We start from the raw sequence: 22733 nt of genomic DNA on the forward strand, positions 1-22733 counted from the left end.
GGGGCGCTGGGGGTTTTCTCCCCAGGCACGGTCTTCTCAACGGGAGCAGCCGCTGGAACAGCAGAAAGGGTCAAAAGGGTCAGACGGGACAGGAAGGGCCTGTGCAGGTCCAGTTAAAGTGTGGTTGGGGGAGAGGGACACCCAGCAGTGCTCGGGATACTCCCAGCCAATGACGGGGGCTGCTTGTGGTGAAGCCTGGCCAGGCCTGCCGTGAAGGGGATGTGCTCACCAACCACAGCATCCCAGGCCGGAGTCATACTTTGGGCAGCTCAGGGGAAATCTTTGGACACACCCCGTGATGCTACGGACCAAGCCAGGTGAAAGCTGGAACCAAGTGTCTTATTTCTGCTGTATCCACTGGCCCATTTGTTTTTCTTGGGGGGGGGGAGCACCCCAGCCAGTGCTCAGGGCCTATTTCTGGTTCTCCGTTCAGGGTTACTCATGGTGAGGTTGAGGGTGGAGAGTCACATGGGGTGCCAGTTGCCCTCCCCACTGTACTGTGACTTTGGCCGGCAATGAGGCCCTCTAGTCCAGGTGAGTCCACCTCCCTAAGCCTGTCCCCAAGCCCGGGCAAGGGAGCTAGCAGTTAGAAGGGAGCGGGTTGGTCGCCTCAGCTGTCACCGGTTGCCGTGACACTAAACTCACAGAACGTGACACTCGTGTGTGAGAGCTGTCCCCAGAGCCACGAACGTGTCTACAGCTCAGCAAGTCCTTCCCGGGCGAGGACTCGGGATGGGGTTCCCGGGTAGGAATGAGTCTCCCCTGGCCTGGGCTGAGCGCACTTACTGGCCGAGGGTGCCTTCACGGCCCAGCTCCCATGCTTGAGGATCTTGGTGGGAGCCTTCAGCCCGCTGGGCCTCAGCAGACTCATGGTCAGGCGGTCAGACGCTGCCGCGGCCACTACCAGGCGCCGACCATCGAGCCCACTGTGGGGCCTTCTGAGGCACACTCGTTCTCAGGACTAAATCTCTGAAGAGCAGAGGAGAGAGTCTGTCTCAGGTGAGCGACCACAGCAGCTTCCGGAGCCCAGAGAGCTGCCAGTCTGGCACTCGCCACCCCGAGTGCGACCCCCAGTATCCCGCACAGCCCCCTGAGCCCACCAAGTGTCATTCCTGCGCAAAAACTCAATCCAAAACAGACAAACAAACAACTGCCGATTCGGGGCCAGAGAGCAGAGGGGACAGGTACTTGCCCTGCTGGCAGCTGACCTTCACACCCTCCCTGGCATCATTCCCACCACCAAACACATTCAGGAGCCAGAAATCATCCCTGAGCACCGCGAGTGTCACTGACCACCTCCCCGTCCAGACACTGACTAGCCGGGAGGCGACTCAGCAGTGATGGCTGGTCTTGTGTGTGCGTGTGTGCGTATGTGTGTGTGTGAGAGGCCCGGGGTTACACGTAGAAGCTAAGGCAAGCAACAGGCACACTTTTTTCTATGGGCTGAGAACTGCCTGGGAAAAGGGCCCAGCAAGACTGCGCCAAACGGGGGCTGGAGAGCGATAGCACAGTGGGAAGGGCATTTGCCTTGCACGCAGCCGACCCAGGTTCGATTCCCAGCATCCCATATGGTCCTCTAAGCACTGCCAGGAGTGATTCCCGAGTGCAGACCCAAGAGTAAACCCTGTGCATCACCAGGTGTGACCCAAAAAGAAAAAAAAAATTGTGCCAAAGGGGAGCGAAGTAGGTTTCGGCCTTTCCTTCGTTCCTTGTGATGCTGCCTAGGTTGGATAACCACAAGCCAGTATTAACTCCATTTCTTAACCCACAGAACTGAGGCAGACAGGTAGATGGGGGAAGCGTCCCCATGGCAATGGAACTCTGAGGAAGTCAACAAAACTTCATGGCCACCAAAAGACCATCTGAGGGCACGGGACCCAAAGTCTGGTCAAAATTAACCCACATTAGGAGGCCCAGAGCAGGCTGGACCCCCGAGGGAATAGGAACAAAGGCCAGGGAAGGAATTTCTAAGAGGACCATGGACCACTCAACTCTACCCCGTTGGCAACCACCCTAGCAACGGACTCTAGGTAGCTAGAAACTCCCACAAGAGGCAGCCTGGGGAAAACCCTAGATTAGCCACCTTGAACCAAGGGAGGGCGTTCATGTGTGCCCGAGCCCAGGTACTGCTCTTGCCTACGAGGTTGGTCGTGTCACGGGCTTCTCCCCTCCTGAGGTGTGGACTTTCGGACCGAATGCAACCTAGCAACATAACATGTTCAGTGGCTTTCTGCACCTCTGGAGAAGCCTCACTCTCTGTCAAGCGTGTTACTCCCTCCCTCCTTCCCCTTCCTAAAGGCCTCCAAATAAATTGTTTCTGCTTCATGCTCATCTCCTGAAATGCCTTTCTGTAAGAAGGACAAAGGCCCGGGGGCCTGAGGAGGTCGAGGATCGACTCCCTTTCCCTGAAAAGGACAACCCCTCACTCCGGGCCAAGACCCCAGGAAGGCCTAGTGGGCGTCATGGGGCTGGCGGGGCTCATCGCACTCAGCAGTGCCAGCGCTCCAGCCAGTCCCGGGGGAGTGATATCTTCTCCTGTGCTTCTCATCAGTCCCCCATGAGGGCCCACTGACTTCAGAGTCATTCCATATTTCAATAGAGAAGTCCACAAGGGGCAGAGAGGCAGGAGAGTGGGGAGGGCACTTGCCTTATATCCAGTTGTCCTGGGTTCGATCTCCGTCAGCACAGGGACGTTAGCCGGCCAGGGTCACCCCTGGGCACAGCCAGGTATGGCCACCCCACCCCACCCCACCCCCACCCCACCCCCAGCCCACCCCAAAAAAATATATATATAACTAGTAAAAAAACTTAAACTAACTAAAGATTAAAAACTATCATACACTAAAGAACTGTTAGAGAAAAAAGCCGCCCGCACGCGGGCAGAAAGCCCAGAGACTCAGATTCACCTGTGTCACACTGCACTCGCAGCTTCAGTACTGAGCTCTGCCAAACAGGCTCGTGCCAGTCTCGTGGAGAGACTGAAAATGGCAGTTGGAGTCTAGAATGTTCTGAGGTAGAAGTAGAATTCAGCAAGGAGGAGGGCATCATGGGCCCTTCTTAAATGGGCAGGCGCCACCCTTCGTGACGCCAGTGTCTGGCTGAGGCTCCGGAGGGCTGCCCTGCAGATGTCAGCACTACGTGGCCAAGGAGCCTCTGGTCCCTGCGGGGCCCAGTTCTGGACCCCCGGGTGGTTTCAGAAAACTTTTGACAAATGTTTGTCAGTTACAGATCTCCAACTGAGGTCATTCAGCATCCCCCGAGTGGGACCTGGAGCCAGTGACCCTGCCCAGGGCCCTCCTCAGGAACCGGGCCAGGAAATCTGTGAGGGGGGGGGCAGGCGGGGGCGGGCAGAGCAACAGGGCAGAGGCCCTGAGCCTGACCCTGAGAGCCCTGCTCTCTGTGACCCCAGTGCTGTGAGCAACACCGGCCGCATCGTGTCCAGGGAGTGGCCCAGCCCACTAAGACCTGAGAGCTGTACAGAGGAGTATGGCCTGGCCTGCTCCGGATGGGAGCACAAGCTGAATGAGTGCGGGTCCCCTCGAGGATGAGTGAGCTGGAACTGGGCAGTGGGGGGGAGGTGGGGAGGGCGGAGTGACCTAACCTGGGGGCTGAGGACGGGACACCTGATGGTGCTCAGGGCTGACTCTGATCCAGTCATGGGAGCTCATCCTGGCAGGACCTGGGTGGGAAGGGACGTACAGGGTGGGGTGGGGTCAGCCACAGGCAAGGCAGGCTTTGGCCCTGGGCTACCCTTCCAGGCAAGGATACCTATTTTCTTTCTTTCCTTTTGTTTTTTGGGACACTTGGCAGTGCTCAGGGTTACTCCTGTGTCTGCACTTGGGAATCACTCCTGGCGGTCCTCAGGGGAACTATGGGGTCAGTCATGCACCAGGCAAGCGCCAAGTCTTCATGTCAAGGTGCCCACGAAACACAGTGTGCAACAAGGGACTCTACAGAGAAAGATAGGGCCAGCAAACGCTACTTGAAAATCAATCAATTCTGAAAAAACAGAAAAAAGATGCAAAAGGAGGGGCTGGAGTGAGAGCACAGTGGGGAGGGGTTTGCCTTGCTCACGGCTGACCAAGATTCGATCACCAGTCCTGAGCACTGCCAGGAGTAATTCCTGAGCATCACTGTGACCCAAAAAGCCAAAGAAAAAGAAAAAACAGCGCGAAAGAAAATGTGTTTGAGCCTCACTGTCTCCCTGAGACTTGAGCACTCAGTGCCGTGTGTGAGCCTAGTAGAGTCTCCGGCCTGAACAAGCCCTCATCCCCCCACCCCCATGCTCCTGTGTTTGGACCCTGACCCTAAATCCTGTGATGGGACCACGTGTGTCCATGACAAAGACGCTAGCAGGCTTACGCCCTGGAACGTCCCTGCTTCACACAGGCGTGGCACACGGGTCCTGGCCTGCTAGCGGCCGGCAGTGATTCGGCAGGAAGCAGAAGTGTGAGCCTGAACGTGGGTCAAGTCCGTTCCTTCAGCTTGGAGGGGAGGAATGTACGAGAGGGGGTTTTGAGCACTGCCTCACAAGTTGGAGGTCGTGAGTCCAAGCCCCTGGAGTCAACCGTGCACCTGGCACAAAGCCGGCACAAACCCGGCAGCTCTGCTGTCCCAGCACCACGCAGGAAGGGGGGTGACCCCAGGGGGAGGGCCACCGAGAGAGGAGGGGGACACCACAGAAAGGAGGAGTGAACACAGGGCAGGAGTTGAAAGCTGCAGGGCTGGGAACACCGGGCACAGAGCAGCCCAGGGGAGCAGGAGGCCAGGCGGGCGCCCTTGTCACTGGCCACTCGAGGCAGTCGCACAAGCCGTGTGCAGACCCACGAGGCTGACAAGGTGCCAGGGATGGGGAAACCCCAGCAAGGATTTTTCTTTAAGTTTTGGGCCTTGGGGCCAGAAGTCTAGTACAGTGGGGAGGGCATTTGCCTTGCACACAACTGACCCGGGTTCAATCCCGGCATCCCATAGGGACCCCCGAGCACCTCCAGTAGTAATTCCTGAGTGCAGAGCCAGGAGTGACCCCGGAGCACGTCCAGGTGTGACCCAAAAACAAAACTACAGCAGAGCAAGCCGAAGGGCACGGAAGCTCCGAGCCACGGAAATGCCAAGGTTGGTGCCCACTCGCCCCCGCCCCCCGCCAGGCCAGGCCTGCCTGCGATCAAGGTGCCTGAGTGTCTCCAGACAGGATCTGGGTCAGCAAGCCTATCACCGAACTCGACTGGGATTGACTCTGGTTATCTCCTTGACTGGTTATCTTGGGCATCTCAGGGGCCAGCCGCCAATCTCTGTCCTCCCACCTGCCCAGGGAGGAATCAGGTGTCAGCAGGTGGGCCTTGAATAACCCACCTGCCCGTCCAAACACAAAGCGAGCACAAAGGCCAGGCTCGCCCCCAACTCGTAGGACACGACCAAGCTAGGGGCCCCGGAGAGCACTGGGCCCGAGGATGGGTCCCAGAGATCCCCAAATCTCCCTTGATCTACGACCCGGCCCAGCAATCTGCATCAACCACTGGGCCCAAGCTCTTTGCTTTCCTTCTGCTTGCTCAGCGAAACGCAGGGCCTCACACCTGTGTTTGGAGGGGAGGAACTCCAAACTTTTTTTTTTTTTTTTGCTTTTTGGGTCACACCTGGCGATGCGCAAGGGTTATTCCTGGCTCTGCACTCACAGGGGTTACTCCCGGCTCTGCACTCAGGAGTTACTTCTGCTGGCGGTGCTCAGGGGACCATATGGATGCTGGGACTCGAACCCGGGTTGGCCACGTGAAAGGCAAACACCCTACCCGCTGTGCTATCTCTCCAGCCCCGGAACTCCGAACTTTATATAGAAAACAATGTATTTCACAATGCCTTTTCTGCCATTCTGATTGTTGGGGGGTAAATTCTAAGCAATCATGGTGCATCTTTTGTCAAAATAATGAATGTAATCAATGTAGAGAAGAGTTAATTAGAAATCATTTGCCTCATAGGCATTGGGTGGGTGGGAGGTGGGGTATATTGGGGTTCTTGGTGGTGAAAAATGAGTACTGGTGAAGGGTGAAGAAAACGGTGTTTGATCATTGTATGACTGAGACTTAAATCTGAAAGCTTTGTAACTTTTCCCACAGTGATTCAATAAATAAATATAAGAAGAAAGAAAGAAAAAAGAAAGAAAGAAAGAAAGAAAGAAAGAAAGAAAGAAAATTATGGAAAAAAAAGTAAGGTGGAATGTAGGATAACACTGTTCTGTCCTTCCTGCATAACCTCAGTAATAGTTGATAGTTTATTGGACTGAGGAAAAGAGAAAAACACCTTAAGAGGTATCTTGCCCTTGAGCAGTCAGGAAGGGCTTCCTTATGTTGATATGGCTACCTGACTGGGTGGAGTGTCAGCCCAGACTAGAAGGGAGCTGGAGAATCAAAGAGCTGGGCTGAAAGATGGACTAGCAAGAGACTAGCAAGGAGAACTTGTGCTTGAGAGAATCTAGGCCCTCCAGAACATAAATTTCTTCTATGGGATAAACTTCCTTGTAATAAACTGCTACAAAGATCAACCAGTCTGGCCCTCATCTCTTCCTTCATCTGCCCTTGGCCAGCAGCCGTCCCGATGCAGGCCACACACAGTGGCTCTAGGGCACCGAATGCGGGCGGTGAGATAGAGCCGTCCAGAGAGTCCACGAACACACAACCTTCAGCGTGCGTAGTTTTTTACAGCTGGCGTCCCTTGGGCGGGCTCGAGCTACCAATTAAAGGTAAGAATTGCGTTCGGTGCACCCCCACTCTAGAAAGGGAGTGGGAGAATAGGAGTTTTTAGTTTGCTGGTAGTTAGAATCCTAATAGCAATTCCCCACTAAGATGGGATAGATTCTGGGCCTTCCCAAGATCTTTCATAGTGTCTTGAGCCAGACTGAACAGCCCAAGACATTTATGGATTTGATTCAGTGTCTCTCCTGCAAGATAGGGAATCCAGAATTCTACATCTCCAGAGACCAGCTCCGGTCCTGCTTTCAGGTAGTTTATGAAGTTAACCCATGGTTCCCAGATGAAGGGACTCTAGAAACCAAGATTTGGGGAAAAGTTAAGAAAAATGTCTATAAGGCATCTAAGGAAGGGACTAAGATCCCCCTTGAATTCTGGAATACATGGGAGATTGTTGATTCCATTCTCCTGTTTTGGAAAAGCACAGTTGAGGAGGAGGAGAATATTAGCAATAATACGGCCTCAGCTCCTCCCCTACCTAAGTCTCGAAAGGGTTTTTATAGTGAAAATATTTCTCAGGCTGATGAATATAGCTCCACTTCCAATGCATCAGATGAAAGTGATGTGGATTATGAGTCTGCTAGCACTTACTCGGATTATGAGACTGAGAGTAGCTCAGCAAAGCGGCCTACAGACCGCTCGGGACATGCTCCCAATTGCCCAGTCCAGGCTGAGAAGAAGCAGCTTCCATCTTATCGCAGGTTAAGAATGGATTCTCTCAGTCATTTCAAAAAGGCCTGTGCCTCATACGGGCCTACATCTCCGTACTGTAGGGAGTATCTTACAGACTGGAGTAAAAAGGCTTACTGGGTACCTCAAGATTTTCGCATGGTTGCTAAAACGTGCTTAAACCCTTCTCAATACCTGCAGTGGAGGATGTGGTTCAGTGATGAGGCCAAGGCAAAGTTTCAGAGCCTAGGCCAGGCTGGACGGAAATTTTCAGATATTAAACTGACTTGTGAGATGTTAGTAGGTGAAGGGAAATGGCAGGACCCCAAAAGGCAAGTCACTTTGCCTCGTGCTGTTTTTGCTCATATCCGTGACATAGCCCTGCATGCATGGGAGAAGACTGATGCAGATGCAGAATTTAAGGGAAGTTTTACTAAGATTGTCCAGAAGGCCTCAGAAACCTATGCAGATTTCATAGGGAGGTTGATGGAAGCTATTGAAATGCAGGTTAAGTGTAAGGAAGCTCAGGAGCTGTTGACTAAACAATTGGCCTTTGAAAATGCTAATGAGGATTGCCAGGCCATTCTGAGCCCTATCAAAGAGAAGGAAGATGTAATGGGGTATTTGAAAGCATGCAGAAATGTTGGTTCTGTTAAAAGGTGCAGATGAAGGCTTTTGAGGCCTATACTGTACAGAGACAAGCTCAGAAAAGATGTTTTCATTGTGGAAAACCAGGCCATTTTCGTAAGGACTGCAGGGCACCTCCCAAACATACTACTGTGAGAGCACCTCCTGGGCCCTTTCCCAGGTATAAGAGGGGAAACTACTGGGCCAGAGACTGCAGAGCCAGACTTGCACCTCCCGGGCCCTGTCCCAGGTGTAAGAGAGGAAATCAGTGGGCCAGAGATTGTCGCTTCAATTTTGATGCAGCTGTTGACCCCAATTCGGGAAACCTGCAAGGGCACCAGCCCCAGGTCCCGCAGTATCAGGGGATGTTCCCAGCTGCAGCCCCTCTCCCCAGAGTGGAGTTTCAGAGCTCCAATCAGTATAATCCCTGCAGCCAATAATGTCAGGAAGCGCAGCCCTGAATATTCTCTACCCTGATAACGGTTACTATAACCCTTACCCAGTTTTACTACAAATTAAATTCTGGTATAAAGGGACCAATCCCACAAGGCTCTGTAGGTGCTACTTTTGGGGAGAAGCAGTTTGACTTTTAAGAGAATGCTGTGGCTTTAAACACACCACCTCTCCATATTCAGTGGACATATGGCATGTTTAATAAAAAACAAAAAAAGGAGGTATTTTCTCAACTGAATGTAGCAGGGAAACTCCTCATTCGAGAAAAAGGCTATGCTTTTGTTTCAACAGATGATAACCCCACTGAGAAACTTTGGATCCCATTATGTCTCATCAGAAGTTGAATTCATCTGCCTGAGTTGGATCTCAGACTGGCAGAGACTCACAACCCTTCAAATTCCAGCCACAAACCATCTCCAAACTGATTTCAGCTAGAAGTCACAAAGGAAAGGAGAGGAACCTGCATCAGAGGACCTCCAGCAAGGCCTCTAGCTTTTTTAACACATCATGAGTTCACATTAAAGCATTCCTTATACCTCTCTTTTACAGGTTGCGGATTGGACAATGCCAAGCCTCCACATTTTGAATTAACAATACTTTACTTTTACCCCTTTCTTGGAATTCACAGATTCCTGAAGGAGAAAGGAATGACTTTTAACAGGAACACTTTTCATTTCTCTCTAGGCTATCCATCTGTATTGAAGCTTCCCTCTGTCTTTCTACTCACAGGCACGGAGACCAAACCCTGATGGTTAAAGCCTCTGATAACTTTTAAAAAAGTGTTTTTTCTCAAACATAAGCTAGGTTGCACATCTATGACTGCTGATGAACCTGACCGGAGAATGGCTGCATTCCCCTACTGAAGTACTCCTGCCAGAAGTGGTGATGCTCCTGTTCCAGTGCTCCCCGGCTGATCCAGTGCTTCCTGAAATTCATTGGACTCCTAATAGCTGCTCCCCTGGGAATCATTGCTGCAACCACTCCTGATGCTGTTACAGGAACAACTCTTCAGTTTTGATCCAGACACTTTGTTTCTTCAGAATGGGACTAAATGACTCTCATCATTGGTGATTCTAATCACCCCTGGACAGTGCAGGACAATTGAACACTTTACCAGAAGCACTGCTCTAGGTCCAGGATTGGACTGAAATCTTGGTACAACTAATGAGACTGTTCTGTATTTGGAATTGTTCCTTTGTTTCAAATTTTGTGTTTTTGTAAAAAGAAAAAAGGGGAGATGGGTTCAGGTTTATTGGGTTGCTCCCATTACAGTGCTCCCATTTCTCTGTGTTTATTTGTAACTTTCTTTGTGTTCTGTTGACTTGTAAATTATTGTTTTTCTCTTCTCCCTAAGTCCTTTGCATAGTTTATTCAAAGCAGTGTTCTTTTTGTATGGACACAAGAAGACATGCTTTTGTAATGTGACTCTCCTTGATATTTCATTCCTGGGCATCTGCTTTCTCAACTTAAGCCTCAATTGCCCTCACTTCCTAGCACCCCTAAAGGCAAGGTCCCGACGAGGGACTGGATGGACCCAGGGCAAGCCGTAAGCTATGTGCTACCCTGGCATTGAGATGGGCCTGGCCAAGGTGCCATAATGCTTAACTATAAGTTAAGAGCTTGGTCATGGACAAATGCTGTCATGATCCAAAAAGTAATAACTAGATTTGGACCTTGCTAGGGCTAGGAATAATTAATCTGGCCTGAGCACTGTAGTCTGAGTTTGTGGCAAGATGTTCCCAGGAGAGCTGCCCTACAAGTCTCAATGTTATCTCTTACTGTGTCCACACAAAAATAGCTAGTAATTTTTCCTGTTTCAAATTTTGTGTTTTTTTGTAAAAAGAAAAAGTGGGAGATGTAGGATAACACTGTTCTGTCCTTCCTGCACAACCTCAGGAATAGTTGATAGTTTATTGGACTAAGGAAAAGAGAAAAACACCTTAAGAGGTATCTTGCCCTTGAGCAGTCAGGAAGGACTTTCTTATGTTGATATGGCTACCTGACTGGGTGGAGTGTCAGCCCAGACTAGAAGGGAGCTGGAGAATCAAAGAGCTGGGCTGAAAGATGGACTACCAAGAGACTAGCAAGGAGAACTTGTGCTTGAGAGAATCTAGGCCCTCCAGAACATAAATTTCTTCTATGGGATAAATTTCCTTGTAATAAACTGCTACAAAGATCAACCAGTCTGGCCCTCATCTCTTCCTTCATCTGCCCTTGGCCAACAGCCGTCCCGATGCAGGCCACACACAGTGGCTCTAGGGCACCGAACGCGGGCGGTGAGATAGAGCCGACCAGAAAGCCCACGAACACACAACCTTCAGCGTGCGTAGTTTTTTACAGTGGAGTTCATGCCCAATTCAATCAGCTAATCAGTGACTGAATAAATAGCAGTACTCCTACATAAAAACACAAACAAACAAACAAAAAACACTGTACCTGTGAGGCGAGTCCATCAGCAGCCTGATGGCGCCTCCACACTTGCAGATACCCCCAAATTGCTGTTGTGCCTTTGACTAGACCCCAAAAACTTGGGGCAAAGTTTACCAAGAAAGTAAACGGCGAAAAGTTAGGTATGTGGGAAACACACCCACAAATCACCTCCGGTTCAGCTAGATCATTGGAGGCATGGCCTCTCTGCGTCCTGATAGAACTGCTTAATGGCCATGATCCCAGAGACTCAGAAACAAATCTCGAAACCCAGTGGCTTTTGGCTGAAATGCGTCTGGTCCCTGCTGTGCTGGGCCCACAGTTTCATGCCTTGGCCTGTTCCCACTGGTGGCCTGGTGGCCGCCATCCTCCAGAGACCACTGGACAGTCAGGCTTGGGACCTCAGTGACAAAACTTGTTGGGCCTCACAGGATGGGGGTGGAGCCAGTCCTGTCCTCCCCGTCCGTCCCCAAGAGACCCCAAGTCATTGTCCACAAATGGCCTTTCTGGCTCCTAATCAAGCTGCTTAACGACCATGATCCCAGAGACTCAGGAGCAAATCTCGGAACCCAGCAGGTTTTGGCAGAAATCCCTCCAGATTTAAGTGTTCAAATTTCGGAATTTCAAAATTGTGCGGCCAGTACTGCAGCCATGAAACATCATGTGTTATTCATAACCAGAAATAGGAAACAAATTGTCTCCTGTTGCCTTTTCAGCAGATCTGAGTGTTGAGGCAAAATCTCAAAGAATAATGGTGGGTCTGGTGTCAAAATATTGAATGTGATCAAAGTAGAGAGAGAGTAATGTGGAAATCATCTGCCCCACTGGTAGGGGGTGGGTGTGGGATGGGGATATACTGGGGTTGTTGGGGGTGGAGAATGGGCACTGGTGAAGGTACGGGTGTTTCATTGTATGACCGAGACTTAGACCTAAAAGCTTTGTAACTGCTCTCACGGTGATTCAATAAATAAAATCATAAAAAGTGAAAAAAAAAGTAAGGTGGAGTTCATGCACAATTCAATCAGCTAATCATTGGCTGGATAAATAGTAGAACTCCTACATAAAAAAAAAGAAAGAGAGAGAGAGAGAGAGAGAAATCCAGAAAAACACAGCAAATCTGTACCCCAAGCACACTTCTTCCCAAACGACCCATTTTTCCCCACCCGAGATAAAGCTGACATGCTATGGGTCACATCCTCCTGCCACTGACCCCCAAAACCCGACCTTCTCCCACCATGGGAACTGATGGCACAAACTCCATCTTTGTGTCACGCTGTACATGAGACATTTGTCACTAGCACCTGATGACTCATTTCAGAACCTCAACAGAAGCCACAAAGATGGGGAGCACTACTCGGGGAGCACCATGCAGGGGCTTCTCAGACCTTCCCTCTACCTCTGTCCCCCGCCTGTTCTGGGGAAGATGCATAGACAAATGGCCGGGGGTTGAGAACAGAGGAACCAAGCTGGGAGGAAGCGGGTGCTTGTGTTTTGTTTTCTCTGGTGGCCTCTAACTACGGTTCCTCTTAAGAGACAAAGAAGGCCACAAATAAGCAAACACTTTGACCTCGGTTAGCATCCAACTCGGATTGAACGCCAAGATCTGCTCTAAATGAACTTTGAAAGGGCAAGCTAAATATCTTTCAGGGAAGCAAATAACCTTGGGGGTTATCTGCTCTGGTACTAAAAATGGGGGGAAAAAGTCTGTTTTGTATTTCTTGAAAATGTCAGCTTGACTCAAAGGCAGTTCTACTTCATCCCGCGGTACAAATGCTTCCTCCCAGCTAGAGCTTTGGCTCACGTCTGTCGAGCGTCTTCTGGACAGGGAAACACCAGCCCTGGGAGCTGTGGCGTGATGGGACACTTGCACACAGGAAGCACCTCAATTTGGGTCATTTTCCCCGTTTAGGACACTGAGGACCCCTTGTTCCCCTCGGGCAGCACCGCACACCGTTCTATGAGGAAGTTACATAAAAATCAGTTTCTGTGTGTGTGTGCGGGAGGGGGTGGGGTCGGACACGAGTAGCAGACTCCGTCCTGTGACTGCTGGAAGATCCCTCATATTCACACGAGGAAGCCTCAGAGATGGACCTTGGTGAGGGCGCCGGGGCCCTTGGCAATCTCCACCCGGGCGGGGCGAGCCCCCCAGCGCCTTGAGCCCAATCTGACTGCTCACATGACGCACGCCAGGGTGCCCAAGTTCTGGGGTCCCTTGAGCAGACTACCTGGAGTGAGGGCCCCTGCGAGCAGCTCAGGTGAGCAGAGCCGTGGCTTCCCCCGCCGGGATGCGGGCACGGGGGCCATCGTGGCTCAGGGCGGGAGAGAAGACGAGAATGCAGCATCCACGGGGGGATGTGGGGCCCTTGGTTCCGACCTGTCTTGGGTCTGTCTGTTGGGATGGCCCCACCCCACCCACGCAAGACCAGGAGCGACCGTGGGTGTGATCGAGACAGCCCCTACCCTCAGCTGGGGTGACCAAGCCGCTTCCTCAACGCTTCTGCACTGCTGACTGGGAAAAGAAGGAGCAGAGAGGCCTCTCCAAGACCTGCAATGACTCGCATGGAAGGTGAACCCCGAGTCCTGTCACCACACAGGGCCGGGCAGGCCCCTGTCCTGTCACCACACAGGGGCAGGCAGGCCCATGTCCTGTCACCACACAGGGGCAGGCAGGCCCTTGTCTTGTCACCACACAAGGCCATGCAAGCACCTCCCTGCTCAATGACTGGGGTGGGGAGAGACCATCGGGGGAGCCCAGGAAAGTTCTGGATTCCACAGGCCGAAGCCCAGAGACATGGGCAAATCCACAGGGAGCTAGGTGACAGCAGCCCAGAACCTAAGCGAGGCCCGGGTTCTTTCTCTTAAGGTGCTGCTGAGACCAACATGCTGAGGGGAAAAGGTGCCCGGCAATCTGGTGATGCACCTGCGTTCTAGAAAGGTCCTGTCTTGAGACCAGCAGCAACAGTACCACAAATCAACTCACATGCCCACGAAAGCAGGGAAACGCGGTCGCATCTCAAACATACCTGCACAAGCTTCCAATGGTAGAGGGTGCAGAGGGCGCAGACAGGCACCGGGATCATTGGGGCAATGCACAGGTTCCGGCTGACTCCCTGGCTTGGCACTGGGGGTGACACCTGGCAGGGATTGGGAGCCCGTATAGGGTGCTTGGGAATGAACCCGGGTCTGCCAGGGGCAAGGCAAGTGCCCTACCCACCTTACTATCTCTCTGGCCCTGGTACGCTGTTTTTAGAAGACATTATCAAGCCGATGTGTTTCCCCCTTGCATCTTCCACTTCATTCCAGTATTTATTTTCCCTTTCCCTCCCTTTCTCGCTGAGGCTGAGGGTCGCACACTCTAGATGGTGATTACCCACTTGGGGGGTGGGGGGTCTCACTCGGCCTGCCAGAACTCCAGCCATGCCCAATTTTCCCTATTTCCAGCGGCTGGGAGGAAGAAGGGAGGGACAGGGAGTGCAGACGATGACTGGCAAAGGACCTGACACAAGGAGAGGGCCTGGCACCACCTTTCCCCGGGCGCGCACAGCCCGCCTGCCGCCTGGCCCCAGGCCCCAGTCAGCTCAAAGGCGGCCAAGATGACCTTGGCCTTCTTGCTGAGCACGGCGCCCACGGCGTTGAAGTTGCAGTCTCGGATCTCGGCGTAGAGCTCCTCGGCTGAGTCCAGCGGCAGCTTCTTGGCCCCTGTGGGCAGGTCCTGTCCATCACCCTGCCTCTTCGGGACGAATTTCTCGGGTGGCAGCTTTACATGACCTGCACGGGAGGGGACACCCCAAGTGAGACTCCAGAGATTTCCTGTCAGGGGAGAGCACTGGGCTTTGAGTCACTAGATGCACACCTGCGTAGGACACTCACGCTTTTCACGCACGGCTTCCCTGGCCTGGTCTGTGGGACGCCTCCTGCCACTGCCAGCCCGAACCGACCTCAGGATGGGGCCACCCAAGGAAACATGCCCCAGGGCGGCCCACTGTCTGTCCTGCTGGCGCGTGCAAGTGCATGCCGTCTATACCGCCATTTCAACAAGCCAAGAGGAGCCCAGGATGGGGCAGGAGTGATAGCACAGCAGGGAGGGTGTTTGCCTTGCACAGGGCAGACCCAGGTTCGATTCCCAGCATCCCATATGCCCTCCTGAGCACCGCCAGGAGTAACTCCTGAGTGCAGCGCCAGGAGTAACCCCTGTGCATTGCCAAGTGTGATCCCTGTCACTGTCCTCCCATTGTTCATCGATTTTGCTCAAGCGGGCCCAGTAACGTCTCCATTTTGAGACTTGTTACTTTGTTTGCCATATAGAACACGTCATGGGTAGCTTGCCAGGCTTTGCCATGCAGGGAAGATACTCTCCGAAAAAGAAAAAGAAAAAGAAAAAGAAAAAAAAAAAAAACAAGATCCCAGGAATCATCTCAGCATGGAAGTGTGCTTGAGGGCGGGAGACAGCTCCGATGGCTTCTTTCCTTTCTGTTTCCTTTCTCTGCTTTTTGGGCCAAACCTGTCAGTGCTCAAGGCTTATTCCTGGATCTGTGCTCTGGGCTAATTCTTGGCAGTGACTGGGGGAACCATATGCGGTCCTGGGGACCAAACTCACCCTAACTGCTGCACTGCCTCTAGCTCCAAGTTGGTTCCTTTCAAAAAAATATCTCCTCCCCTTTCAACACAAATCCCGACGTGTCTACACACAATCAGCTCCACTGCTGTGGGTCCAGAGAGACGGGTCATCGGGGGCAGCGCACGCTCAAGTCCAGCTGTCTGTTCCTCTGAGCACTGCCCCGTGTGAGACCTGAGCACTGTGGGGTGGGTGCTGAGAATCATAAAGCAACAAGAAGAAATCCTGCATCTGAAAATGTGGGAGAGAAAGTGACCGACGGAAGAAAAATACTTCTCGGATGCTTTCCAAATCCTAAGCCCCTCAGAACAGCCCGGGCACCAGCGTCTGGAGACAGCACACCATGGTAGCCGCGGGACCCGGGGCCTGAGCACATGCTGAGATACACGAGGTCGGCAAGACCTCGCATTCCAGCTCAAAGCAGAGGGGCAGCTGCTGGCCCAGGCAGCCTGCACGCAGCTCCTGCACGGGCCTGCCATCGCCCTCGGTCCAGCCACAGGCGCAGAGCTGGGGGGTTATGGAGAAGCCCAATTTCCCCTTGTTTTTCAGATTTCTCTTAATGGTTTCTTTTGGGGGGGGGGGTCACACCCAACAATGTACAGGAGTTACTCCTGGCTCTGCACTCAGGAATTACTTCTGGCGGTGCTCAGGGCACCATATGTGATGCTGGGAATCGAACCCGGGCTGAGCCGTGTGCAAGGCAAGCGCCCTACCCGCTGTACTATCACTTCAGCTCTCTCCCTTAATTAAATGTTTGATCAGAAGTAAGTGTGTGATGTGAAGAGACTGTGAGATCCCGGAACTCCTTCCCCCCGGAGGCACCCCACGAGCCCCATCTCTCACACCTCTGCACCTCCAACCCCAGCACCTCTGCCAGATCCATCGAGGGACTTGCAGAATCACCAGGAGGTGGGGACCCCTCGCACGGGGTGCTCCCGTGCCAGTGAGAGCTCGGAGCAGGAGTCTGGGGAGGGGCTGTGTGTGTGGCATCACCCCCAGCCGCTGCCAGGCACAGCCCCGGTGGCCCCAGGGCCACAGACTGGCCCCACAGAGCAGAAAATCACCAAGATCAGCCCCACGGCCCCTGGGGCACTGCTTACGTCTGTCCCCACAAAAGGAAGCAACTTAAGAAGTTATCCTTTGGAACAACTGGTAAAAAATAAACCGAAACACCCCCATAATCATTAAAGAGCAGGAAAACGCTTTGTTGTGTGGAAATGCCTCCATGTGTGGTCCTGTTCTGCTTCCGTGGCCGCTGTCACTGAGCCACGCATTCACCACTGCAGTGACATACACACACACACACACACACACACACACGAACACACACACACACACACACACACACGCCATCGCAATCCACTCTGCGATAACCAGCTTGGCACACTGGATAGACAGCACTGTCTGGACTCGGCCAGCACTCAGCAGCTGCAAGGCTCTGTGTCCCCAGAGAGACCCCATGCAGTTAGCTGCATCCCCGTCCTTCCAGACCGGGGCTCTATCCCCAGGGCTGTTTCCCCAGCCCCCGGCCAGGGCCACTCCTGAAGGCGCTGGAGTTACCCCTCTTGCGGCCTAGGGCTCCCTGTTCTGAAGAAAAGACACGAATCAGACTGTGGGAAACTTCTCAGACTGTATCCCAGCAGGAGATACTCCCGGCTCAGTGCTCACTGGACGAGGCAGGAGCGCGGATGGCAACGAGCGCTGGCTGTGTGCCTGGCACTAGCCCCGTGAGCTTTCCTAGCCCCCACTCAGATCTGAAATGCTACAGAATCTAACACCCGGGGCCAAAGTCCCCTGACCTCAGACCCAGGCACCCCTCAGAAACGCTCTATTCTTTACGCCTCCCTGGGCGGCCCGAGCAGCGGGGCTTCACACCGCATGGCCCTCTGTACAAGGCCCTTTGCCTCGGTTTCCCCTATGGTGTCCTGGCTCGAGCTTGCTTTAACCTTGGGCTGAAAGTCAGCGCCTGACATTTTCAAGTATTCTGACTTATACACAAATGCCACACCTTTAAAAACAGACACTTTTGAGATTGATTTTACTCAGCTAACCTATTAGTAAATGATGTCGCTTCACTTACTGTTCTGGAAGCCATAAATTTCATCGACGAGTCCTTCGTATGTCAGCTGAGTCGCAAGGGGCGTTAATGAATCCACATTTCAATCAAGCAACAAGAGGTTATCAAAAACAGGAAATATTGAATTCTGACTTTCTGTAAACTCTCTCTTCATCCTCATCATCATATTGGCCACTTGCTGGGAACAAAGTACAGAGTCAGGGAGAGCCTTTTTAGCAATGGGCGGATTTTAAAATGAAGCTAAAAAGACCCCGGCAATCCAAAATTTAAAAATAAGGCGGAAAAAAATGGAACAATAAAATAAAACAAGATAGGCCCGAGACAGTATGGTGGGTAGGATGCTTGCCTTGCAGGTGGCTGACACAGGTTCAATTCCTGGCACCACGTACGATCCCTCAAACCCTGCCAGGAGTGAGCCCCGAGCACTGCAGGGTATGGAGAGGGCGGGAGGAGGGAGAGGGCGAGAGAGGGAGGGAGACTAGGGATGGAAAAGAAAAGATAAAGAACAGAAAAGAGAAAAGGAAAGAGGGCTGGGAGGCAGCAGAGGGGTCAGGGATCAAGCCTTGAACGCAGACAGCCTTGGTTTGGTGGCCCCAGCACAGAGCCAAGAGCACTGTGAGGTGGAGCCCCAAACCCCACCCGCAGGAGAGAGGCCTCCCTCCCTGCCCCGACTCACCCTGGCGCACTTGCCACTGCAGAAGATCTACAGGATGGTCCCGCACAGGCCTGCAGCGTCATCAGGCCCTTGGCCGCGTGGAACAGGCTCGTCTGGTCGCTGTCCTAGTAGCACTCCTGTGGGAGAGGGCCAGGCGCGTGGGCACAGGCTCTGTGAGTCAGCACCGAGGCCCCAAGGCAGCACCTCTACTGGGGGAGAGCATTGCTGGGCGGGCGAGGAAAGGCTGGCCTCCGCCTGCCCGCGTGAGCACACAGCAGAACACTCTGGGCTTGTAGAAGGGCAGGCAGCCTCTCCCACATACAGTAGCGAGTGTCACAGGGGACAGCAGGAGGGCAGCCACTGTCTCGGAGAAGGGCCACAAGGTCCATTTAACACAGACAAAAAGAAACATCTTTGGCCCAGAAAGAGCAAAGAGCACGCACGCGCCCCCCAGGCGGATGGTTCAGCAGTGCTGACAGAGCACACACGGTCCCCAGCGGGGCCTCAAGATCGCTCCTGTGCCTCAATCCCTTCATCCAGCAAGTGGGGAGAGCAGAGGAGAAAAATCACGCAACACGCTTCACCTGCACTCCACCTGATGGGGCGGCACTGCTGGTGCCCATCGCAGGACTCTCTTTATATTTTTTTTCTTTTTGGGACACACCTGGCAATGCACTGGGGTTACTCCTGGCTCATGCACTCAGGAACTACTCCTAGTGGTGCTCGGGGGACCATATGGAATGCTGGGAATCGAACCAGCGTCGGCCGCATGCAAGGCAAACGCCCTACCTGCTGTGCTACTGCTCCAGCCCCTCATTGTGGAATCTTCGACCCTGTCTAAGGCAGCGGCCAACAGGCGTGCACCCCAGAGGCATGAGGACGAGGGGTGCAGACTGAGGGCAGGGTAGAGAGGGAGACCTCCCAGAGAGCCTGGCCCAGATTGAGCATAACATCCCCAAAGATCCCGTAGGATGTCTCTGCCAAGTCTGGGGTGCTGCCTCACACTTCAGTCCAAAATATCCTGGTCGGGATGTCCAAAGAGTCCTCAGAAAAGGACCAGAAACTCCGCATTGGAGCAGAGCAGAGAGGAAGATTCAGTGGAAGGAAAGCATTAGGGGGGCCTCTTTCAAACTGCTCAGGGGCACAGGTGACTGTTCAGAGCGGGAACTGTGTCTGCCTGCGGACAGCTAAGCCGGCTCCTGCCTGGCCCTGCCCAGCCCCGAGCACCCAAACAAAACATTCATTTTGAAAAACGGCGTATTACTACAGAGACACCTCTAACAACTCCCACCCGGCGAGGCTCAGGGGATACCCCTGGCTCTGCACTCAGGAATTATTCTGGTGGTGCTTCGGGGACCATATGGGATGCCGGGGATTGAACCTGGGTCAGCTGCGTGCAAGGCAAATGCCCTCCGAATGTATATAGCTCCAGCCCTTGCAATTCCTCTTTAACAGCCACTAGGGTCATAACTGGTGGTGTGTGGGTCCCTCCTGTCCTGAACTCGGGGCTCCCCAGGTGATGCGGCCTCGGGGGCCGTCGTGGCTCAGGGTGGGAGAGAATGCATGAATGCAGCATCCATGGGCGGATGTGGGGCCCTTGGCTCCGACCTGTTTAGGGTCTGTCTGTTGGGATGGCCTTGCCCCGCCCACGCAGGGCCAGGAGCAACCCTGGGTGTGACCGAGACAGCTCCTATCCTCAGCTTGGGTGACCAAGCCGCTTCCTCAACACTTTCGCACTGCCGACTGGGAAAGGGAGCAGAGAGGCCGCTCCCAGACGTGCAATGGCTTGGATGGAAGGCGAACCCCTAGTCCTGTCACCACACAGGGCCGGGCAGGCCCCTGTCCTGTCACCACACAGGGGCAGGCAGGCCCGTATCCTATTACTACACAGCGGCATGCAGGCCTGTGTCCTGTCACCAAACAAGGCCATGCAAGCCCCTCCCTGCTTCATGACTGGGGTGGGGAGAGACCATCGGGGAGCCCAGGAAAGTCCTGGATTCCACAGGATGAAGCCCAGAGACGTGAGCAAACCCACATGGAGCTGGGTGACAGCAGCCCAAAACCCGAGCGAGCCCCAGGTTCTTTCTCTTAAGGTGCATCTGAGACCAACATGCCGAGGGGAAATGGTGCCCGGAAATCTGGTGATGCACCTGCGTTCTCGAAAGGTCGTGTCTTGAGACCAGCAGCAGCAGTACCACAAATCAACTCACATGCCCAAGGAATGCAGGGAAACGCAGTCGCGTCTCAAACACACCTGCACAAGCTTCCAATGATAGAGGGCGCAGAGGGCGCAGACAGGCACTGGGAGCTTTGGGGCCGTGCACGGGTTCAGGCTGACTCCCTGGCTTGGCACTGGGGGTCATACCTGGCGGGGCTTGGGGGACCGTATGGGGTGCCAAGGAACGAACCCGGGTCTGCAAGGGACAAGGCAAGTGCCCTACCCACATTAGTATCTCTCTGGTCCTGGTACGCCGGTTTTAGAAGACATTATCAATCTGATGTATTTCCCCCTTGCATCTTCCCCTTCATTCCGGTATTTATTTTCCCTTTCCCTCCGTTTCTCGCTGAGGCTAAGGGTCGCACACTCTAGATGGTGGTTACTCACTTCGGGCAAGGTCCCCACTTGGCCTGCCAGAACTCCAGCCATGCTCAATTTTCCCTATTTCCAGTGAAGAATGTGCCATAGGAAAAACATCTGGTTGAAAACTCAAATATATCAATGCTTTTGGGTCTACAGATTCTCTTAAGGGACTCAGCATGGAGAAACCTCACCCCACAGAAGAAAGAGCCAGAGTTCTGGCCCGGGCACCCCTAAGAGCCAACCTGACACTTTGAAAGAGAAATTGTTCAGAAGTGCTCCCTGTCATAAAGATAGTAAACAAAGCATATAAAATCATATTTGCAAACAAAACACAACCTTTCAGAAAAAGGCAATATTTAAAAAAGAAAAACTCCGGGGGGCCAGATAGATAGCATAGTGGGAAGGTGCTTCCCTGGCATCAAAAGTCAAATATGGACCCCTGAGGACCCCCAAGAGTAACCCCTGAGCATCACCAGGTGAGGCCCCAAGCAAAAACCAAAGAAAAGCAAACAAATAAATATGTGCTGAAAATAACCAGTAGGAAACGGGCTAGGACGGGCATGTGGGAGAAACAGAACTTCCCGCACACCCTGCACCCAGCCCTGAGGTCACACTGCAGAACCTCGAGAGTTTGAATGAAAAATGTAAGCAATTTTATTTCTAGAAAATGATAATATAAGATAAAAGTCTTCAGGTCTTGCCAAGAGTCAATCAAGGGGAAAGGCGAGTCATGGAAACAAAATCACTCACAAAGGGCTAACTGGAAAAACACAGTGATAGACTTGACTATTTCTGGCTGGAGCGGCCCTGCCTTCCACTCTCAAAGCTTCCTCCACAGCCACAGTGAATTCAGGGTGGGACGGGCACAAGGACAAACATCGAACAGCAGCAGAGAAACACCAGAAATAAACACATTTAAGGACAACTGATTTTTGAGAATTCAGTAAGGGCAACAACAATTTTAAGCCAATTTGTTGGAACAGGAGGGTCTCCATAAGCAAGAGGAGCAGCGGCCGGAGAGACAGCACAGGAGAAGACGCTGGTCTTGCACGCAGCCAATCTGGGTTCTAGCCCCAGCACCACATATGGTCCCCGAGCAAGCGCAGGAGTGATCCTTGAGCACAGAACCAGGAGTAAACCTTGTGCACTGCTAGGTGTGGCCCAACTCCCATCTCTCCCCAAAAGGAAGAAACTGGACGCATCCAGGAATCACTAAAATGCCAGTGTGAGTGTTACCATCACAAACGAGGCAGAAACAAGTGTCAACTTCAAAGGGCAAACACTTAACTTACTCTGAAGGAGCCCTCCGACTCCATGGAGAGAAGGTCCCCGTCGAAGGGAATGAGGTCCAGGCTGTACTCCTCCCTACGGATGAAGGAGCCCAGGACGCCCAGCCACTGCTCACACAGCAGGCTTCGCCGGGGCAAAAACAAAATGTGGAAATCTCTTGTGGGGCCACGTCTGTCTTCACCGCAAGGGAAGGACCGTGCCTTCGCCCGTGGCCCCAACACGAGGACTGCTCCCCAGGGCCCCACCTGTGCCTGACACACAGTGGGCTCTAAAGAGACGCTTATGAGCTAACCACCCACTACTGACTCGGCCTAAGTTTCGAGTTTTCCTGCTCTCTTGATGTGATGCTTTTTCTGGAAACCGCTGACCTATACTCTGCCAAGGGGCAGTGCTGCTTTCTCTTGGGCCATTGATGGGACATGAAAACTCTCAGGGTTGGGGCTGGAGCAACAGCACAGCGGGTAGGGCGTTTGCCTTGCACGCGGCCGACTCAGATTCGATTCCCAGTTCCCAGCATCCTATATGGTCCCCTGAGCACCACCGCAGGTAATTCCTGAGTACAGAGCCAGGAATAACCCCTGTGCATTGCCGGGTGTCACCCA

At 53.1% G+C, this 22733-nt stretch overlaps 1 protein-coding gene across 1 annotated transcript in view; it reads right to left on the reverse strand.

Moving 5' to 3' along the window:
* Positions 1-12992: 12992 nt before the first annotated feature.
* The window catches only part of LOC130024572 (CAP-Gly domain-containing linker protein 1-like), a 40365-nt gene continuing 30624 nt past the window's right edge, over positions 12993-22733 (reverse strand). Inside the window, exons 6-7 of the mRNA XM_056115287.1 lie at positions 14467-14681; positions 12993-13034 (exon numbers count right to left, since the gene is read on the reverse strand). Coding sequence (XP_055971262.1) covers positions 12993-13034; positions 14467-14681 — 257 coding nt within the window. The remainder of the gene's footprint in view (positions 13035-14466; positions 14682-22733) is intronic.

Source organism: Sorex fumeus, unplaced genomic scaffold (assembly GCF_029834395.1).
Source record: "Sorex fumeus unplaced genomic scaffold, SorFum_2.1 ptg000029l, whole genome shotgun sequence".
Taxonomy (NCBI): domain Eukaryota; kingdom Metazoa; phylum Chordata; class Mammalia; order Eulipotyphla; family Soricidae; genus Sorex; species Sorex fumeus.